This window comes from Neomonachus schauinslandi, chromosome 10 (genome assembly GCF_002201575.2).
Source record: "Neomonachus schauinslandi chromosome 10, ASM220157v2, whole genome shotgun sequence".
NCBI lineage: Eukaryota > Metazoa > Chordata > Mammalia > Carnivora > Phocidae > Neomonachus > Neomonachus schauinslandi.
Window position 1 is genome coordinate 13,465,187 of NC_058412.1, and position 23,096 is coordinate 13,488,282.

Genomic DNA, 23,096 nt, shown 5'->3' on the forward strand with positions numbered 1-23,096 from the left:
AGAAACAATGAACTTATGTGATTATTTTCTGAGACCTGGAATGAGTGTGCTCTGATATAAAATTACCTGGAATTTCTTATGGGGTGAAGTCACAGGTACTGCTCTTTACTGCCCTGGGCCACTGCCTGCATTTTTATTAGGAGGAATTACTAAATTTTGGTTAGACATTAGTGAAAATCAAGACTTTGATTTTCTAAATCAATTGATTTAGATCATCTAAATTCAAGGACCTCCTGAATTCTCCCTACTGAGCTCTGCTTTCCTGCACTGTGACGGGGAGGTGCAAGAGAGAAGGGGGGTAATTCATGAGATGTTGCCCACATTTCTGTCCTTGCCACTCTCTGCACTTGGTAGACAGTGCTGGAATTCACCGTTTGGCATCTTAGGTCACTGCAGTGCCTGGTGGATTGCTGTGCCTAAAGCCAGCCTCTAATTTCCAGATGTTCTGGAAACAGCGATAACTCTGAGAGGTTTTTTATGACTCTCTGACTGGTTCCTTGTGGCTAAATAGTTCAGGAGACTTGAGTTATGGTCCTTGTTTCAGCAGATTCTCTGTATGGCCACCTGCGATCCGTTCTCCTTTCCTAAAGCTATTGCTTGCTCACCTTTGTTATTCCTGGCTCACAGAGGTGTGGCTAGTACAGGTAGAGTTCTTTATGTTCTACATGAATATCTCTGGGTCACAGGGCTCCATTAGCCAGACTCAACTCTTTTCTGCTCTCTGTACATACCACAAGCTTTCTAGTCCCCACAGCTTTGTTGTATTCGTTCCTCTCCGGGGAGGACAACCTTCTTACTCTTACCTGTCTTCTTTACTTGTTCATGTCTGACTCAACCCTCAAGCCTCAGCTCAAATGCCACCTATTCCTGTAGTTTTCCCTCCTTCCTGATCCCAGAGGGACCCCTTACCTCCTGTGAATTTCCACGGTGTCTCGGTACCTCTCCTCAGGGTACCTGACATCTTCTGCCTTGTACTGCAACTATTCATTTACCTGTGTACTCTCCTCTAACCCCTTATAAGCAACTGTAAGCTCTGAGGGCAGGACCCACGTTGTCTTTTGTTCTCTGTAGTTCCCAGGACAGTGCCTGCCACAGAGCAGACGTGAATGAGCAGCAGAAGCGTATGATTCTACAGATGACAAAGGAGCCCGTCGGTGGAGGGTCCTATCTCACCCAAATCCATACGTTCACTTAAGTGTCTATCCTGCTCCCCCTTCCCCTCCCCAAGTACTGACCAAGGCTGCTTTTGATCTTTTATTTTTTCCAAAAAGAAATGACTATTTATTTATTTATTTATTTATTTATTTGACACACAGAGAGAGAGATAGAGAGCACAAGCAGGGGGAGCATCAGGCAGCGGGAGAGGGAGAAGCAGACTCCCTGCTGAGCAGGGAGCCCAACATGGGGCTTGATTCCAGGACCAAGGGGGATCATGACCTGAGCCGAAGGCAGACACTTGACCGACTGAGGCACCCAGGGGCCCCGAGACGACTATTTACATAAGTGTTTCATAATACTTGCAAAGAAACTCACACAATGTTGAGAGGTACAGAGTAGTAAGCAAAAATCACCCTGAATTCTAGCATCCAGAGAGAATGCATTTAACATTGTTGTGTATATTCTTAGAGATTATTCTTTATCCCTTTGTAAAGTTAGACCTCTTTTAGTATATGTGCTGCCGAAGCGAGCACAAGTTAGACCTCTTTTATAAAGATCAGATCATGCCATATGTTGTACTATAATTATTTTCTCTTTTTACTTAGCATATTGTGATGATCTTTTCATGAATCTATAGGTAGTAGAGCATTGTGCTTAAGAGAATGGCTTTAGAGCATTATTGTTTAAATTCAAACCATGAGGTTGACCCTGGAGAGTTAATTTCTCTGTTTACCAGTTTCTCCATCTGTAAAATGAATCCTGTAAAAATACTACTTGTTCAAGTGTTGTGAGGGTTAGGTGGGTTCGGACATGCAAACACCCAGAGGTATTGAAACACTGATTCAGTATACGGGAGCTCTTCCTATGATTCAGTGTTTTTAATGGCCACAGAATATCCCATTACATGGCTACCTCCTGATCTAACTGACTGTTTTCCTATTGATGGACATTTAGGTTGCCTTTGACTTTTTATTCTTATGAATAACTACCGATGCCATGAACATCCTTGGATACCCATCCTTGCACACTTGTCTAATTTATTCCCTCAGGACACAGTCTCTCTGATGTGAAACCGCAACTTTGTAATACACTTTGTTACAGTGACCTCCAAAAGGTTTCCTTTTGCCTGGGTTTCCATCACTATTACCATGGCATGATAGGTTTTTTTTTTCCTCTACTCTCTAAAATTGCTTGCTCTCAGTTGTTCTTTTAATCACTGTGGTAGTTCAGACACTTGATGCATCAGCCATGAAAAACACTGGGATAGATGAGACTGAGCCCAGGGTCTGTGGCCCCTGGGTGGGCTGATTTGCCTGCCTGTGTCCTGGCTGTAGTCTGAGCCCCTGATTCCAGCCAGTTCTGCTATAGGGGGTTCCTGCAAGGGGGAGGGAGCCAGGGCAGTTCCTTTCTGGGGCTGGTGGGATAGTGGCAGCCATATGGACCACTCAGGATGGTCCCAGAGCCCTGTCATCATGTGGGGATGACCATGCTGGGGTCAGTGGCTGCGATGTTTCACTCCCTCTTATGAGGTGCCCACCCTTCCACAGGGCTTTTCCTCGCTTTTCTTTCTGAAGATTGCCTTTGGAGGTGACTCAGTGACTCAGCAGTAGCCTGCTGTCTCCCTCTGTTCCCCAGGGAGGGTTGTCTAGGAACACAGAACCCGAGGAGAGGCAAGTGGTGTTTAGTTACCCGTGCTTCAAGCCTTAGGGATTTCTGGAGATGGTATTACATTTACCTATTCTGGATAGCCAAGAAAAGTATAATTTATATTAACTTTTGAAATATAATTTAGAAGCTTTGCTTTGGAAGGCACTTACTTGTTTCCTCCCCAAAGACCAGAACTTCCATACATTTATTTTTAATCCCTGAATGTATTAGACCCTGAGAAGTTTTCATTTTCTTCTGGGGACAGAGCAAAATTTTTTTAAAAGGTCATTGTTAATTCAAGGATTTCTTATATTAACGTATGTCTTAAAATTTGATAATTTGGAAAAATGAAGTAATTCAGGGATATTCTTAGTAGTCTACTGTAGGAATCAACTGGGAGGTGGTGTATTCTTCTGATTGCTTTGGGTTATAGGATTTAAATATAAGTACAAATTTTCTGGCACCCTATATCTAATTATGGCAGTTTGATTGTGAGATTTTAATTTTATTTAAGCAAAACCTCAGACTACAACTCTCATTAGTTAATCAAAATAGAAGTAGGGTCGAATTTCACCTTTTGTTATTATTCCTATTATTTCATTACTCTTAGATTTTATTGAAAATTAGTCTGTGATTGATAAATAGGGGTAAGACTACAAAACTGACACGTATTTGCATTTTTCTTGGGACATCAATGAATTTCCACAAGATTGGAGCTTGGTCAGGGGTGGGTGTGGTCAGCAAGAGGACCCCTACCTACAGATAGCTGTAGTAAGACATCTTTCAAACTGTATGTGTGCATTGCCCTGTGTGCATCCTGGCACCAAAAATGTTAGCAAATATCAGATAGATTCTCAGAGAAAATCACTAACCTTTACTCAAGACTCCAATTACCTGAAGCATGCTTCGAGTCTCAACAAAAGGTTAACCTGCCTTTTATCTTTCCTCACTTGCAAAGTTTTGCTTGTCTGACACCAGAAATGCCATGACTGAATTCTAGAACAGGTTTCCAGGGGAATATCCCCGGCCCCTGTCAGCAGATGAGGTATGATTGCAATCTGCCATTCTGAGCCTTCTGAACTTCCAGATTCCAAATCTGAGTATCTGATTATCTGAGATCTTTTTACTCTACTTTAGAGCAGTCGTTCACAACTGGGGATGGTTTTGCTCTCTGGGGGACATTTGGCAACTTTGGTTGCATGACCTTAGGGGACAGGGAGGAGAAGTGCTTGTGGGTTGAGGCCAGGGATGCTGCTAACTGTCCTGCAGTACATCACATAGCCCCCCGCAAGAGGATTACCTGGCCTCAAAATGTCAATAGTGCTGAGGCTGAGAAACTCTTCTGTAGAGGTTGGCAAGGTCAGGGTGTCTCCAGGGAAGCTGGCTGGCTGTCAGGATGGTGCTTAAACGTGCTATTTACCTGGTGACCTTATCCCAGGTCAGGGTCACGCTTCTCTGGCAGCCTGGCAACTTCAGAAACTCACTTGCAGGTGTCCTAGAGTTGATCAGACTCTAGCAGATTGACTCTCATAGAAACTTACAGAAAATGGAGTTAATAAACCTCTTCCTCCCTTATTATGTTCCATGGATAAATATATCTCGTGGACAGAGTGGACATGCTCGCGTGCTCTCTATTGCTTCAGGCAGTCTAGAATCAGAACAAGGAGAGGTTTTTGGGTATCTAATGATACCTGAAACTCTAGGTGTAGACACTTAAAACTCCACTCGAGATGTCCCCATCGGGGCTGGACGATGCTGCCTCTTCAGGGTGAGACCTCCTTTGGAAAGTGGTGGGATGGGTCTTGGGCAACCAACTTTGATCTTTTACACTTTCCGCCTCCGCTTCCCTTGACCAACTGCCTTTCATTATCCATATTGATTCTTTTAATTAATTTACTCTTTAGTCTTGTTGCCTTGGGGGAGAGGAATTGGTTCAGTAAAAATGTGTCAAGCACCATTGTATAACAGGGATAATGAATATGAAGACTGATATTATAACACTGTCCCTAGCTGGAGGCTTCTCAGTCCAGTGGGTAGACGGAGGTGACAAATTTCAGAAGAATAGGAGCAGGGCAGTAACAGGTACACTCAGGATTCTGTGCAAGTACATAAGACCCAGATCTATGCAGCAGTGGCCCTCCAAGTGTCTGCTTTGATCTCTCAGACACTGATTTTATAGTTTAATTTCTGGAGAGCAACCTTAGTCCTGTGAATCTGAGTCCTGGGAGATGGACATCAGGAGTTATTATTACCCCTGTGTACTATCTGCTTGTCCATTTGATTTTCCTCGTTCTGTTCCAAGATTGGATGTCAGCTCTCTGGATGATGAAAGAGTCCAATAGGCCACTTAATCTTCACCCTCTCCCTCTCAATAATGGAGCCAGTCATTCTGTACATTTTTGAATGCTGTCGTCAACCCACCAGGAAATATAGCCAAGCTGGAGTGTTCATTGCAAGGATGCTGCAGAGGGCCTCCCTTTTTATTGTGCAGAGAATTCTACAGAGGCTAGCCATACTTGGGTGAACCTGATGTGTTTTGCCACAATCCTGCTGAATCACTCAGCAAAGTCAGAAACCTGCTTAGGTGCTAAATTGCAAACGATACCGTCTTCTTTTGAACAGTTACATGCTGATAGGGGTGGTGGGAACATAGAGAATGGAACCATGTGGTGGGATTGTTAAGCAAGAAGGGGAGACTGTGTTGGATGCACACATTTTTCTTTCCCAAAGTCTGCTGGTTTGGGGCATGTTCTGCTCACTTCTCCCAGTCCTTAACTTTCCCCGACAACTAATTTTTTTCTTCAGTAATTCATATAGTCATATCAAATATAATTCATATAGTCACATCAGGCAGACTTACCTCAGTTTGAATCCTGACTCTGGCATTCACTGGGTTTGGAACTTTGGACAAATTGCTTCCCTGAGCCTTGATGTCCTATCAAATGGGAATCACAGTTAACATTTTTTTGAGGATAGAGGTGATGTGTGTGAAACTCCTGGAAGGTTCGGGCATGTTGTAGGGACTCAGAAAATGCTGGTTATTATTTTACATGGAAAGGTCACCCTTAGAATGTGAATGCTCTAGGAGGCGTGTGAATTGACATAAATTCACACTGAGAGCTATTGACTTATTGACTGGTATTGTATCTTTTCCAAAAATCTAGTTTTTTGGACGGGAGTCTTGGTGATGGAAAATGAGGCAGAACACTGACATTCTGAGTTTGGAGGGAGACAGAGAAAAAAAGGCAGCCTGGGAGGTTATTAATTCATCAGACATTGATGGAGGGCCCACAGTTTCTGTAAAAAAGACACACTTAGCTCCCCTCTCAGTCTGTCCCTGGGCCAGTCCTTCTGTGATGAGCCAGTGCCCAACAATGCTTGGGGGTTCTTAGAAGTGCCAAATAGCCTAAGTACTTTGTTAATTTTTTTCTTCAATAATTAATATAGTCATATCAAAGCTGTTTGCAGTTAATTAATTATCTCCCAGCCAGATTAATCTTACTTTCCCTTAACATGTGCTACATTGGGAAAGGAAGACTATATGTGTGTGCTGTACCCTTGGAAAAAAGCACGGCGCATTTCTGCATTTCGGTGGCACACAAATGTTTAAGACTGACCCAATGATGAGTTGCTGGGAGGTTGTGGAGGAGGAGGAGAAGGAGGAGGACTTTAGCTCCTGAATTGATTTTATTTATCCCTGTTGAGATTGCTCTACCTTTTCTGCTAAGAGTCCTGTCTCAGAAATTCACTTCGAGTAGAGCTGCATTTTTTTTTTCTTTCTGGATCTTTCCTTGTTATCTTTATTAGAGGTGAAAATGCATTGAAGGATTTCTTTGGCCATTATTGGGACCGGTATGTTCCTGCTTTTCTCCATCTCCATTGCCCCCTTGGTGTTGGTAGGATACCATTCCTTGTTTATTACATTTGGTCCTGGGCCTGGGAGCTCCTGAGGTGGGGTGGAGGGGGCAGGCACTGTGTCTTGTTTGCAATCCCAATGCCTAGGATAATTCCAGGCAGATCCTAAGCTATAATGATTGTTTGTTTAATGACTGATGTAGCGGAAGGCACTTCTTTCATTTTTATTCTGAAGCACGGAATCAATCTTTTCTTCTTCCTCTTCACCCACCCCTGGCCCCCTTTAGGACCTAGCAGTGATTGGAAAACATGAAAATCAGTGGATGGATGCTTAGATACTAATATAAATCTATGGGGAGGCATCAACATGAGGCAAGGCTTACCTTGTTGGGAACTGGAAATTTTTTTGCTTTCTTTAATTTATTCAGAGAGAGACATGTAAATTTGTCCTTTTGTTTTGGTACAAGCTTAACGCCCCCATACACAGTACACACACATCCGTAGACAGCACACGTTTAACCAGAGGATTCTGATCTAGCATGCATAGTCATTTCTGATCTGTGAAATACAACAATGGACAAATAAAGCAAAATCGAATTTGGCCAGCCTTTGAAGCCTATTGATTTCAAATTAGAGCAGCAGTGTTAATTCTATTAGGGCAGTCACACTCAGAACTTGGTCTCTGAAATGGATGAAAATGTATTCATTTAGAAGCTTTTAAGTATATCCTTGATAAATTAGCCAGGAAAATAATGCTCCTAGAAGAAACTGTGTGGGAGGTGAATGACTACAGTCCTAATTCTAGTGCCTCATTTTAGCTTCGGATGTTTTGTTGGCCTTGGGGTCAGTGGAGATGTCCCAAGATGATCTTTTGAACAGTTACATGCTGATAGGGGTGTCCACTATAGTCAAAACCTGAGGGTCCTTAAGCCTGAGAGTGATTGCGAGTCAGGTCCTGGGGCCGTGATGTCTCCCTATCCCTGTGTCCAGTGAGAGTGATGGTTCCATGGCCCGAGGGAGGGTGTGTGCGGAGAAGAACACCCCCTCCCTGAGATGAGATGGGGCTCTAAGAGATGGGTCTAATCAGTAAAGTGCCCAGATCACTGAGTCTGAGTTAGAACGTCTTGAGTGTGTTTCTTCCTTGGAGCTAAAACTTGACCTCTGGCTTTTTCTGCAGGTGAGAGTGATTTCCCAGTGGTTGCTTTGGCCCATTCAACCAGGAAACAGGATCCTTCTCTTCTTTTTGGCCACTAAATGCCCATGTGTACCACACATACCCGTGAGGGAAGAAGGGCGGAGCTTCGTGGATGGTGATGGACATTCCACTGGACAGGATGAGGGCAGAGAGTGTGCCATCGACGCCACAAGGGTAAGAGATGCCACTGATCTTTCCCCCGGCCCCATTATTAACCAGAGGGAGGGGAGAACGAGCCTTACAGCGCAGTGACAGAAATGAAGGTCGCACGCCAGGGAGACTATTCTGATTAAAATCCACTGGCAGTTGGGGCAGTGAAAGAGGAAGGTGAGAAAGCCAGCCTGGAAGGATTAGGTTGGATTCTTTTGGGGGATGCGCCAAGCCAGCTTTGGAAGAATCAAGTAGCCCACACTGCCCACTCCCCCTTCTGATATTTATGGCCCAAACTGGAGGGAGTAGCAACTACTGTTACTGTGATAAGATTCTGTGTTGAATCCGTTTAAGTCAGTCTGGCTTAAAATGGGCTGTGGAGCTGGGTTGGTGAAGTCTGGCTCAGGTCACGGATTGAGGGCTTCTCGGAAGTACCTGGCCTGGAGACGTTTTGTTTGAGCCACATAATGTTGAAAACATGTTTGATCAATTCCAATTAAACTTGAGATACCCCACATAAAAATCAGGATTTCCAGGTCTCCTGGAGCACCATAAGATACATGCGTCCTGGCTCTCTGTTCCCACAAAGGACTCTGGTGCTGAGCGGCCTGTGCCTCCGGATGGTTCGCCACAGTCCCAACCAACCCACTTCATCTGTTTAACTTGCTTGTTTGCCCCCTGGAGGCATTTCATTTCACCTTGTCTGGTCTAGATCATTCCGCTAGCTCTTGGACAAAAAGAGTGATAGCCTTTTAATTCTTCCGGATCAAAGTGAGTATCTTTCACTAGATTAGGGGCAGAAATTAGCATACGGGGCTGAGACTGTAGAGGTGGTAATACACGATTCCTTCCATGCTTTGGGTGTAGGGACAGCACCTGTGGGGGCCGGGTGAGGAGAACTGGGAAAACATTATAATATCTTGTGGTGGGTGCTAACGTAATTGTGCACCCACATACGGGGCTGTTGGGAGAGGGTGAGAGGGGTTAGGATGCGGGTGGGGGGAGCTGTTAATTTGGCCCAGGTGCATTCAGATTCTCCCAAACGCCCCTGGACACCAATACGAGCATGTGCTTGTTCCTCCACATGAGGTTCCTCCATGTAAGGTGACTCCTGATGGGGTACCTCCTGCAGAGTTAAGGCTCCCCTCTTGTGGCCCATCCACTTCTTTTCCTGTTTCAGGTCCATCCATGATTCTTTGTTTTTTACCAATAAGACAGATTTCTGGCCTCAGTAAAGCACTCAGCCTTCCGAGCGGCCTCTGCTTGGAGATGAGCTGTATGAATGAGAGGCTTTCTGGAGTTTCATGTATTCTATAGGCTGGCGCTGGGCATGACCTTCTAGATGTCTCATAAGCAGCCCTTCATTTCCTAGAATTGCACTATTTTAGCTGCTCCAACAACATCTCCATTTCTAAACCACACGGGGTGGGCTATGCAGTGACGCTGGTATTTCACCGTGCTCTCTGCTCTTCTCTGCCCAGTACTGATGACCAATTTTCTGTTCCTTATGTGTTACCCACCCCGGTGCATGGGGAGCTTGCTGTAAGAGAAGGTCAGGGAAGGTGCCTGGTGGGAACACCTCCATCCATAGGTGTGGATTGACTTTAGATTTCTAATTCTGTTTACATCTGCTTGTTTTTATTTGGAATATCCTCACATGCCATGGGTGGAAATAGAATTTAGCATGATGCTGCCCCTTTTAAAAACATGAGTGATTTCTCTTTTAAATTTAATGGGATGAAATGCAGCTCTGAGAATATCCCAAAAAGGTGGCAGTATTAATTCTGAAAAATGCCCTATTTTTTTTTTCTAATTTGATGGAAGGATTAATGTAGATTTTGGGCAAGTGGGAGGGCAGAAGGAATCTAGGCTTTTGTCTACATTTATGGAATCGATTGAAAAAAGTGATTCTGCCCAATCAAAATACCGACTTGTATTTGTTATGCTCTCGTTACTTTTCTGAGCAAAGCAAGAGCATCAGCAAAGTCACTCATGCACATGTGTGCATGTATATTTGTCAGCCTTGAAAAGACAGTTCTGAGAGTATTTTTTAAGTGAGTTTGAGAGGGGAAAGCAAAAAGAGAGGGAAGAGGACTAAGAAGAGGTGAGTAAGAGGTTAATGGCTTCGAAAAGCCTTTTACAGGGTGGTATTCGGAGAGAAGTAGATCAATGCAGTTTTTCTTTTAAGCTGCCGGTTAGTATCTTGGATTTTTGACATCTTTTTCTTTCTTTTCAATACTGTAAGCACCAAGAGGCCCAAGGTGGCCAGATACAGTACATAATGTTCAATTTGGGTTGATAGTGGGCTGGGGGAGTGGCACAGTGAGCTGATGCTTTTCTTGAGGAAAAGAATGAATATAGTGTTTGGGTTTTCAACTATGTGGCCAAATGCCTTTTGTACTCCTGGATGTGCCTGATTTGAGACCCCCATGTATCTTCGGCATACTCATACCAAATCCCCTACTAAAGAGTATAGCGCTCTTTAGTGAGGACGATGAAAAACTAGGTAAATTCAAAGATCAGCCAGTCCCTCCTCCTTCCCACTTAAAAAAGTAAATTAAGTACTCATATTCGAGGCATAGTGGAAAGAATCTGCCGCATAAAATCTGGGTAATGTTGGGCAAACTCTGTGCCTCAGGTGTCCCTATTTGCAAGGTGGGGTATAAGATCTGTCACTTAGGACGGTTAGGGAATCAAAGGAAATCATTCATTGATTCAGTGATGCTTCCGCATTGCGCCCTAGTGCCCGGGTACCGCACAGGCTGCTGGGAATTCAAGGGTGAACGAGAGTGTCTATTAAAGCACTTAACTATGGTGCATGGCCCAAAAAGGTGCTTAGTAAATTTTTCTTGAAACATTTTTGATGGAGAATTTTTTTAAAAGATTTTATTTATTTATTTGACAGAGAGAGACACAGCGAGAGAGGGAACACAAGCGGGGGGAGCGGGAGAGGGAGAAGCAGGCTTCCCGCCAAGCAGGGAGCCCGATGCGGGACTCGATCCCAGGACCCCGGGACCATGACCTGAGCCGAAGGCAGTCGCTCAACCAACTGAGCCACCCAGGCGCCCGATGGAGAATTTTAACATGGACAAAAATAGGGAGAGTAATACATTAAACCCATCACCCAGCTGCAACAATGATCAATTCATGGCCATATCTTGTATGAGCAAGATACACCTCTCCCACCTCCCCCAACCCTCCACTTCCCAGCTCTGTTACCCGTCCCCCCAGGGATTATCTTGAAATGAATCCCAAACGTGGTATAATTTTATATTTTAGTATCCATCTTCAAAAGATAAGGGTTCTTTTAAAAAGTGTAATTCCAATACCATCAGCACACTGAAACCTTAACAATAATTCTTTTATATTATCAAGTATCTCGTTGATACTCAAACATCCCTATTTTTCAGGTATATATTTTTTAAAGCATTTGGCTAGTTAAAATCAGGATTCATACAAAGCCCACACATTGGATCTATTTGATACATCGCTTATCTGGTCTGTGCTGTCTGTCCAGTACAGTGTCCCACAGATTTTGCTGTGTCATGTTACTTTGAAATCTCTATCTGATTTCAAATGGCAGATCTAGACTCTCAATAAAATTTAGGACTGATTGTTGGTTGTTGTTTGAAATACTGCAGAACTGTGTATATACTTCCATCAAGAGGCACCCTGTGTCTTGTCTCTTTCTGTTACTTCAGGTTCGGGTATTGTTATTCTGATGTAGCTGTCATAAAGTGCCCCATCAGCTTTTTATTTGGGTTTTAGCAGCCTAGATCCATTATTCCATGATGACTTGCAAAATTGTGAGATTTTAATTCTATCATTCCTTCTTCGGTAGCTGGGATCCTTTTTTAGATAACAGTTTTATTGAGATATACTTCACTTATGATAAAATTTACCTTTCTAAAATGCATAATTTGGTGGTTCTCAGTATATTCTAAGGTTATACAGCTATCTAATTCCAGAACATTCTTATGACCCCCGAAAGAAATACATACCTACTGTCAGTCATTCCCTATTCTCTCTTCCTCCCAGCCCCTAGCAACCACCAATCTACTTTCTGTCTCTATGGGTTTGCCTCTTCTGGATGTTTCATATAAACGGAATCATACAATATGTGGCCTTTTTTGGTCTAGCTTCTTTCATTAGAATAATGTTTTCCAAGTTCATCCATGTTGTAGTATCAGTACTTCATTCCTTTCTATGGCCAAATAAGATTCCATCGAATGGATACACCATTTTGTTTATCCATTCCTCAATTAATGGACATGGATATTTGGGTTGTTTTCCCTCTTTGACTATTATGAATAATGCTGCTATGAACATTAATGTGTATGTTTTGTTTGAACATGTGTTTTCAGTTCTCTTGGACATATACTTCTAAGTGGAATTGTTGGATCATATACTTCTAAGTGGAATTGTTGGATCATATGTTTAACTTTTCCAGAAATTGGCTAAATTGTTTTCCAGCATGGTTGCACCATTTTACATTACCCCTGGTAATGCATGAGGTTTCCAATTTCTGCATATCCTCACAAACACTTGCATTATAGTAAAATGCTTATATTATTATTACTTTTTGATTTTAGCCATCCTCCTAGTGTGGTTTATCTCGTGTTTTTGATTGTCATTTTCCCTAATGACAAATGATGTTCCATCTCTTCATGGACTTTTTGGCCATTTGTATGTCATTAGAGAGATGTCTGTTGAAACCCTTTGCCCATTTTTAAGTAAGTTATTTGTCTTTTTATAGTTGAGTTGTAAGAGTTCTTTATTCTGGATACTAGATCATTATCAGATAAATGATTTGCAAATGTTTTCTCCCATCATGTGGGTTTCACCCATCATGTCCCACATGATGGGACAACAAGGATACTTGTCCTTTGACCTGATAATGTTCTTTTTTTTTTTTTAAGATTTTATTTATTTATTTGAGAGAGAGAATGAGAGAGAGCACATGAGAGGGGGGAGGGTCAGAGGGAGAAGCAGACTCCCTGCCGAGCAGGGAGCCCGACGCGGGACTCGATCCCGGGACTCCAGGATCATGACCTGAGCCGAAGGCAGTCGCTTAACTGACTGAGCCACCCAGGCGCCCCGACCTGATAATGTTCTTTGAAGCAAAATTTTTAATTTTGATGAAGTGAGTTTATCTATTTTTCCTTTTATTGTATTGTGATTTTGGTGCATATCTAAGAAGTCATTTTAATCCAAGGTCACAAAAATTTATGCCTGTGTTTTCTTATGCATGTTTTATAGTTTTGGCACCTGTATTTAGGTCTCTGATTCACTGATAAATTAATTTTTGTATATGATATGAGATGGGCATCCAATTTTATTCTTTTGCATGTGGCTATCCAAGTTTCCCAATACCCTTTATCGGAAAGATTGTTCTTTCCCTATTGAATTGTCTTGACGTCCTTGTTGAAAATCAGTTGACCATAGATATGGACTTATTTCTGTATTCTTAGTTCTGTTCCCTTGACCTGGCTATCCTACACCAACCCTATCCTGTCTTGATTACTGTAGCTTTGTAGCAAGTTTTGAAATCATGAAGTATGAGTCTTCTGACTTTGTTCTTTTTCAAGATTGTTTGGCTATTCTGGGTCTCTTGCACTTCCGTATGAATTTTAGAATCAGCTTGTCAATTTCTGAAAAGAAAAAGGCAGCTAATATTTGGATAGGAATTATGTTGAATCTATAGATTAATTTGGGGAGTCCTGCTATTTGGGGTTGTGTTTACATTTACTTATGTCTTCTTTAATTTCTTTCAACAGTATTTTGTAGTTTTGGCACAAATTTGTACCACTTTTGTTAAATTTATTTTTAAATATTAATTTTTGTTGCTATTGTAAATGGAATTGTTTTTTAAATTTCATATTTCTGTTTTCTCATGGCTAATGTATAGAAATATAATTGATTTTTGTATATTGATTTCATATTCTGCAACAATGCTGAATTTATTTCTTAGTTCTAATAATTTTTTTGTGTGTATGTATTCCATAGGATTTTCTATATATGTGATCATGCCATCTGCAAATAGAGATACTATTTTTGGGCTCAGTTGCTGGGTACATCTGTATTTATAATTTTTATGTTTACTTGACTGATGGACTGTTTTATTTTTATATGGTATGGTATCAGTATGCCACTCCTGCTCTCTGATTACTATTTTCATGCTTTTACTTTCAAACTGTTTGTGTTTTTAAATCTAAATATATATTTTCTAGTGTACCATTTTAGTTGTTTCTGTTACTATTATTTTTGAGTTATTGGAATATTTTTATAAAGAAAAATTTTGCTCTTTAACTACTATATAGTTCTCCTAAGGTATAATTCATGCAGGAAAACATAGGATAAATGTTTGATTTTCTTTTTTTTTCTCCTCACATTCCAGAATAATGAACTGATACTCTAATACCCTCCAAAGGTGACCAATGTATTTCTTTCTTCCTTTCTTAAAAAATATTATTATGAACTCAGGGATTTTAATATGTTCAACAGAGGTCAATCTATCGGGAGATTTTTTTTTTTTTTTTTTTTTTTTGATGCACAGATTTACTGTCTTTGACCAGTGGGAGTCTCCTTAAGTTGGCCCTGAGTCCTTTTGACTCTATCCCTGTCCTTGTTGATAGCTTCCTTGCTTTCTAATATAACAAGATAGTCCAGACTTATCTTGGGTATTTCTTCTTTTTAAATTTAAATTTAATTAGCCAACATATAGTACATCATTAGTTTCAGATGTAGAGTTCAGTAATTCATCAGTTGCACATGCTGAATGCTCATTACATCATGTGCCCTCCTTAATGCCCATCACCCAGTTACCCCATCCACCCATCCACTTCCCCTCCAGCAATCCTCAGGTTGTTTCCTATAGTTAAGTGTCTCTCATGGTTTGTCTCCCTCTCTGATTTCTTCCTATTCAGTTTTCCCTCTCTTCCCCTATGATCCTTTGCACCATTTCTTATGTTCCACATGTGAGCAAAACCATATGATAATTGTCTTTCTCTGATTGACTTATTTTGCTCAGCATAATACCCTCCAGTTCCATCCATGTTGTAAGATTTCATCCATTTTGATGGCTGAGTAATATTCCTTTGTAGATATATATACCACATCTTCTTTATCCATTCATCTGTCGATGGACATCTGGGCTCTTTCCATAGTTTGGCTATTGTGGACATTGCTGCTATAAACATTGGGGTGCAGATGCCCCTTTGGATCACTACATTTGTATCTTTGGGGTAAATACCTAGTAGTGCAGTTGCTGGGTCCAAGGGTAGCTCTGTTTTTAACTTCTGAGGAACCTCCATACTGTTTTCCAGAGTGGCTGTATCAGCTTGCATTTATCTTGGGTATTTCTTACCCCAGGCCCAGGATTCGCTATTTCTCCAAGGAGCCGTTTTTTTTTTAGTGAGAAATTGTATTTTGATGCCTTTATCTGCACACACTTGAGATGTTCATTGCTCTTGACTTGGTGTCTTCAGTTGGGTTCCCGGGGAAATAGACTGAGACAGAGATTTATGTGCAGGAAGTTTGTTGGGAGGTGCCCTTGGGACCAATACCAGTGGGAAGTGAAGGAAGTAGGATTGGGCAAGGAGAAGAGTTGAACTGTGATGAGGCTGGAACAGAAATCTTAGCTGATCCTATGGGAACTCTGGAGCCTACCTTGAGAAAAAGGTGCTGGGTCTTTATAGCCCCCTCATACATAAGTCATTGGATGTGAACTGGCCTGGGGAAGGAGTGTGACCTTAGGCAAGACAGCTGTCTTTGAATGAGGGTGATTCCCAAAGGGGGACTTAACTGAGAACCTTTAGCTATTAACACTTCCAGCAGGTGTGAGAATGAGTGGCTCAGTTTGAAAGGGGAGATATAAGTGACACTTGTTAGCATCCATTAGAGTTGGTCATTTAGTTGTAGGCTTTTTCAGTGGAAATAAAATTTTCTTTTAGGAAAAGTTAAATTATCAGTTCATAATGCTATTTCCAATTCAAATTTAGGATCATTGGGCTTCTATTTAATTTCTTTGATTTTTACATTTGTATTTTATTTTGCACTCAAAATCTTGGGGGTTCTTCATGACATTAATATAATCATTTATTTGCTTTACCCTATGTGTGTGTGCATAAACGTTTCAGAGTAATTATACCAATATGAATACTAAAAATATTTTTAAGATGTTTAGAGTTTATTTGTCCTAGGCTGTACACCACTTTGGATGTACAAATCATTAAAATTAAATTAAATTTAAAAAATCTGGAAATAATTTATCTCTCTGAGGTTAATGACCAATTTGATACACAGTAAAGTTAAATTTTTAGGGATTGTCCTTTTCTTTTTTATTTAATTTTGTTTCATAATTGTGTAATTCTCTAAGTGTGTGTGTGTACATATTTATAGGTATATGCATGTATGCATATGTATATATATACACACATATTTTCCCTCTACTTAAGTAACATATCCTAGAAATCACTCCATTGCATATATAGAGAGATAGACCGTAGTTTATTTGGCCAATCTTTTATTGATGGCTATTTGGATTGTTTCCAGTTATGCAGGTGTTATCAATTTTTTGTCTGTCTTTGGGAGAGGTTTCTAGAAGAGAGATTGCTGGGGCAAAGGGTAAATGCCTATATGGTTTTGTCACATATTTATTTATTTATTTATTTATTTATTTTTTATTCTTATGTTAATCCCCATACATTACATCATTAGTTTTTGATGTAGTGTTCCATGATTCATTGTGTGCATATAACACCCAGTGCTCCATTCAGTGCATGCCCTCTTTAATATCCATCACCCTCCCCTCTAGAACCCTCAATTTGTTTCTCAGAGTCCATAGTCTCTCATGGTTCGTCTCCCCCTCCGATTTCCCCCCCTTCATTCTTCCCCTCCTGCTACCTTCTTCTTCTTCTTCTTCTTTTCAGTTTTGCCACATCTTGTCAAATTCTCCTCTAAAAGGGTTCTTCTTCATTTTGCATTCCCCCCCCGCCCCTGCTTCCTCACAGACTCATTAATAGACTATGCAGTCCAATTTTTGGATTACAGATCACATGAATATGCATAAAGAAAATGCTTTAAAGTATTTAAAGTTTATTTATGTATTTATAAATACACATATAAATGTGTACATGTTTACACATATAAATAAATGCATATATTTACATATATAAATGAATCACAAATGTGTAATTCATATAAATCATAAATATACATCGATATGTATAAATATACCTTTGATCTCATAAATGTTTTCTGGATAGGAGTAAATGAATAAGAATCTTGGAAATAATGTTGCTCAGTATCTGCCTGTCTTTATGTCACTTTGGATGTGTGAGGCAGCATGCTGTAGAAAGCTCTGGAATCGGTAGAGCTTGCACCTCCATTCTAACCCTTAATAGCTGCGCGATGCCCACTCATCTCCTCTGATCCTGCCTGCTCATTGGCAAAATCCCAGGGTGATAGTGAGGGACAAATGACAGAAGCAATGTTTGTAATTGGCAAGGGACTGTCTGCATGCCAGGGAACCTTCCTACAGAAGGTAAAGGTGGGAGCTCCTTCTTCCCTGCCCCCTGTTGGCTGTTGTGGGATGGACACAGGCAAGGAAACCAAACCTCCTTCTCTGGCACCAAGCCTTGGAAAATCTCAGCTTGTGCTCTGAGCTCAAGCATTTGATCTGATCCAGAGATGCTTTCCTTTTTCTCTCTGCTGAAGTCCCCACAACAAGGAGCCCTTTATTTTATGTGTATTGTTTTTATGATGAGACTTTGTGGCACGAATGGGCTTCATAATGGGCTTCACTGGTACGGAGTGATTACAAAGCAAGGAGGACTGAGTGGGAAGACTGACATTAAGGTGATAACAGTGTTCTTTAGAAAAGTGACTGCAGAATGATCGGGAAATGGATTACACACCCACTGATGATGAGACTGGCTTCTGCAGGTGTGTCATGAAGGCAGACATTGGTGTTCTATCACTGTGGCTTTCCAGAATAGCCAAGGAGATGAAAAATAAGGCACCAGAAGAAAATGTCCATTAATTTCTTAATGCCAGATTAGCTAAAACTAGCTCCTTGGAATGTTTTACTATTATACTTGTCATGAGCACAAGCCTGCTTTCAGAGATCTGAAGTTCCATAAATATTTGGACCAAGCCATGAGCTCTGAGTTAGGCCCGACAAAGAAGATATCTAGCTAAAAATAGAAAGCAGAGGCAGAAAAAAAAAAAAAAAAAAAACCCAAGTATTTTGAAGAGGTCAGCAAATCTATTAACTGGTATGTCAAGCTATGCTATGGTCTCTGGTTTCATGGGAACACACTCATGGGAACACGTTCAGTTAGTGTCTCGAGAGCAAATGCCCATGCCTGCTTTATGACTGGAGGCTTCCTCCTGGGGTGGGTGGCAGGGGGCTGGACTTGGAGGCTGTGTCCTCTGGTGCCTTCCTCAGGGGAGGAATCTCTTGTCTCACGGACAGCCTTGGCATAAGCATAAGGAGCAAAAAAATCCCTTCCTGACCTTTTTGCTTCCTCTAATTGTGTCCCCATTATCAGCCACTTACACAGAGTAGAAAACACATCCTCTTTTCACTTTTCCGCTTCCCTGTCCTTTTTTTTTCCAGTCAGTCACCAAGTACTGCTGATTCAACATTATAAACTTTTCTTGATTTCTGTCCCTTCCTTTTTACACACACCACTGCTGTATGAGTTGGGGGCCTCTCCGTTCCTCTTACCTGTTCTTTTGCAGCCCTGTCTCCTTGACCCTGGCCTTTGCCCCCCAGCAAACTCCCACCCTGCTGTCAGTGGGGTCTTTCTAGGTCACAGTCACAAAGACAACTGTGTCCAATCACTGATTAAGACCATTTAGTGGTCTTGCCTACAGGTAAAGTCCAGACTCTGTAGGCTGCTATACAAGATTCTTCCCAATCTGGCTTCTGCCCACCCTCTGATGCCCACCGTTGGGAATGCCCTTTCCCCTTGTTTGGTCAACTCTGCTTAAACCTTTAACATATGAGTCAGATAGAACCAATGACAGGGGTCATTGCTCTTTTCAGTAATGCCAAAGATGCTTGACTCATTTCTGCTATAGCACTTCCCACATTGGATTATTGGGTTATAATAAGGGAGAAAGTTGGGGAGAGGGTGTATGTAGTGGAAGTATCATGGCTAATCCAACCCAGGTTTAAATTTTGGCTCTACCACTTACCTATCCTGTGATCTTTGATTCAACCTCTCTGGGTATCCATTTTTCTGTACACCTTCCGTAAAGTGGAAGGAATTGGAAGGAATAAATGACATCATGTCCACAAAGCATCTGATAGTATCCTGTGGGAACTTAGTATTTGACAATCTCCTACCTTTCTCTTATCTGCACCATTTACTCTGAGGGAGCACCATTGTATTGGGTGATGGTCAAAATCTATTACTTTCTCTTTGAGAAATAGATCCGGTGCATCCTAGTTAGTGTCACATCCAGAAACAGGAAGCATGTGCTAGACCAATATAGACTTGGTATCTGTGGAGCAACTGGGAGTGTGTGGGGGACAGTCTGTGAGGAGAAGGAGCAGGTGGAAGAGAACCACGTTTGTGTCAGGAAACTGATGGTGCAATTAACTTACAGAGGTTTTCCCAAGTCACTTTCTTCCCTGAGGATGTACCTGAAACAGCATCCCATTAAGTGTAACTATATCTTTAAGATGTAGGGTACTTAAGGACAGGGGGATAATTATATCCTCTTGATTGTCCACATCCAAACTAGGGATAGGGCTTTCTCTTAAAAGAGTGAAACATGGGAGCACAAGGGGAAAGCTACATCTTTTGTAAGAGCTGAGCCGAGCCCCTGGTCATGTGTGGGTGGGGGGTGAGGGTCAGAGCAGAAGGGAGGGCTGTTTGTGAGGGTGCATGACTGGGCCCTGGGTACAGGGAGAGGTGAGCTACAAGCCAGGCAGCAACCAGCCTATCACGTCTGAACCGAGCATTCCCATATGCGGGAGCCCTGTGGTTGAGACTGGACTGGAGAGGCTTCTATTGTGTAAGTGATCCATGCATTGTTTCTTTGGGGAGGGGGGGGTGGGAGGTAACTTTTGTATGCTTAGAAAATAAAGAAATAGGAATTAAGGTTTATGAAAAGGATATGGCAGTCTTCTTTTTCCTAAAAAATGGATCTATCAACCCCAGCTTTTGCCAAACAACCTGTTTTGTGTTGATTTTCTTCCAGTTCAAATGCGTAATGCTGTATATTCCTTTTTATTCCATTTCCTGCTTTGCTCTTCATGTAGCCCATCATCCTGGAAAGGGCAGATTAAAAATAAGCTTGGCAAAGCACGATGGGACAGTGCTAATGCCGTCTTGTGCTCCTTCCAGGTGCAGCGTGAACTTCCTCATCTCCCTTCCCATCCAGCTCCTGGCCTCCTGTGTCCACCATGGTGTTTGGTGAGTTTTTCCATCGCCCTGGACCAGACGAGGAACTTGTCAACTTGAACGTGGGAGGCTTTAAGCAGTCCGTCGACCAAAGCACCCTCCTGCGGTTTCCTCACACCAGACTTGGAAAGCTGCTCACCTGTCACTCGGAAGAGGCCATTCTAGAGCTGTGTGATGACTATAGTGTGGCCGATAAGGAGTACTATTTCGATCGGAACCCGTCCTTGTTCAGATATGTTTTGAATTTTTATTATACGGGGAAGCTGCACGTCATGGAGGAGCTGTGCGTGTTCTCATTCTGCCAGGAGATCGAGTACTGGGGCATCAACGAGCTCTTCCTCGATTCCTGCTGCAGTAATCGCTACCAGGAGCGCAAGGAAGAAAACCATGAGAAGGACTGGGACCAGAAGAGCAACGACGTGAGTACCGACTCCTCCTTTGAGGAGTCGTCTCTGTTTGAGAAGGAGCTGGAGAAGTTTGACAAGCTGCGATTTGGTCAGCTCCGGAAGAAGATCTGGATTCGAATGGAAAACCCGGCCTACTGCCTGTCTGCCAAGCTCATTGCCATCTCCTCCTTGAGTGTGGTGTTGGCCTCCATTGTGGCCATGTGTGTCCATAGCATGTCGGAGTTCCAGAACGAGGACGGGGAGGTAGATGACCCTGTGCTGGAAGGCGTGGAGATCGCGTGCATCGTGTGGTTCACTGGTGAGCTGGCCATCCGGCTGGTGGCTGCTCCCTGTCAAAAGAAATTCTGGAAGAACCCTCTGAACATAATTGACTTCGTCTCCATTATCCCCTTCTATGCCACCTTGGCTGTGGACACCAAGGAGGAAGAGAGCGAGGACATTGAGAACATGGGCAAGGTGGTCCAGATCCTCAGGCTTATGAGGATTTTCCGAATTCTCAAGCTTGCCCGGCACTCAGTAGGACTTCGGTCTCTAGGTGCCACACTGAGACACAGCTACCATGAAGTTGGGCTGCTTCTTCTCTTTCTCTCTGTGGGCATTTCCATCTTTTCCGTGCTTATCTACTCTGTGGAGAAAGATGAGCACACGTCCAGCCTCACCAGCATCCCCATCTGCTGGTGGTGGGCCACCATCAGCATGACTACTGTGGGCTACGGAGACACCCACCCAGTCACCTTGGCCGGGAAGCTTATCGCCAGCACGTGCATCATCTGTGGGATCTTGGTGGTGGCCCTTCCTATCACCATTATCTTCAACAAGTTTTCCAAGTACTACCAGAAGCAGAAGGACATTGACGTGGACCAGTGCAGTGAGGACCCACCAGAGAAGTGTCATGAACTCCCTTACTTTAACATTAGGGATATTTACGCACAGCGGATGCACGCCTTCATTACCAGTCTATCTTCTGTGGGAATTGTGGTGAGCGATCCCGATTCCACAGATGCTTCAAGCATCGAAGACAACGAGGATGTTTATAATACCGCATCCTTGGAGAATTGCACAGCAAAATGAGCAGGGACATTTGTGCCTGTATCTTGTGTCCCTTCCTGATGTTAGGTTAACACAGCTTTATAAACCTCAATGGGTTCGTTAAAATCATTTAATTCTCAGGGTGTACCTTTCAGCCATAGTTGGACATTCATTGCTCCAAAATGATAGAATCTTCTTTATTTTTCTCAGTGAAGTGAATTAAATGCCTTGTTCTGAAATTTATTTTTTACAAGAGAGAGTTGTGATATGATTTTGGACAAAAGGTAAATGGTATCGGGTGGGATTTATTGCTACGGCTTATGTATCATTCTGTGTTTGTCATCTACTCACATTGAGCTAACTGTAAATTACTGACAAGTAGAATCAGAGGCCCAGCTGACTGAAGACTACATGCATGTAAGATCCACAAAATGAGACAATGCATGTGAATCCATGTTTGTGTTCTAGACATGGAAATTAGGAGCCTAATAAACTTGCCTAATTCAGTACGGAGAATGTCTTGGTTGTATGTTTTTCTGTCGAGTAAGTCCATGTCAGTATGTTCAGAATCGGTTTGGAAGGGCAATGCTCTTTTTGGAGTATCAAGAGTCCTTGCTGTTCATTTCTGAATTTTGGGTAAACATCAACAACAGGCTAGTTCTTTTGTTCAGGAGACTGGTGGTAGTTGGCAGGGAGAAGGATCATGTCCAGGGTCAACTGATTAAACGTGTGCACTTTCAGGACGTACTCAAGTTAGCATATACGCACAAAGCATGTGCCCTCACGGATATCCTTGCAGTCTATATTTTGTATTTTATAATTTCTCCTGCTGAGATAAAACCTCATCACCTGAAAATTACGCAGAGCAGAGTAAAGCCCCACATTCACAGGCAGAGACACATTCCGTGAGTGGAAGAAAGGAGAAATGTTGCACAAACACACAGATGTGATTCATTATGGCCGGAGGCATGGAACTTTAATCACTGGAAAAAGCAATGCCAGCAACCATTTTAAAGTCGCCTTCGAGACAGTAATGTCTGCCTCTTCTATAAAGGAGGCCCCGCACAATGAAGGAAGACATACATACTCATTTCCAGAGCAGTGACAGAGCAATTCCAGCCCAGGTGGAGAGACTTTAGCTAAAGTCTTAATCTTGGAGACGTATGGTGACCCTAACTCCTGCTGTCAGACTGAGTTCTTTCCCTGAGATCTTTTTGAATGGAAAAGCTGCATGGA

The 23,096-nt window shown here is 42.3% G+C and overlaps 1 protein-coding gene across 3 annotated transcripts in view; it reads left to right on the plus strand.

Moving 5' to 3' along the window:
• The window catches only part of KCNS3 (potassium voltage-gated channel modifier subfamily S member 3), a 38,481-nt gene extending 16,104 nt beyond the window's left edge, over positions 1-22,377 (plus strand). Inside the window, exons 2-3 of one of the 3 annotated variants that reach the window (XM_044918706.1) lie at positions 7,838-8,029; positions 20,368-22,377. In XM_044918706.1, coding sequence (XP_044774641.1) covers positions 20,427-21,902 — 1,476 coding nt within the window. In that variant the 5' untranslated portion in view covers positions 7,838-8,029; positions 20,368-20,426 and the 3' untranslated portion in view covers positions 21,903-22,377. Of the gene's footprint in view, positions 1-7,837; positions 8,030-14,411; positions 14,436-20,367 lie in introns of those variants that run through there. The other 2 variants (XM_021697469.2, XM_044918707.1) reach the window with 2 other exon arrangements.
• Positions 22,378-23,096: the final 719 nt, after the last annotated feature.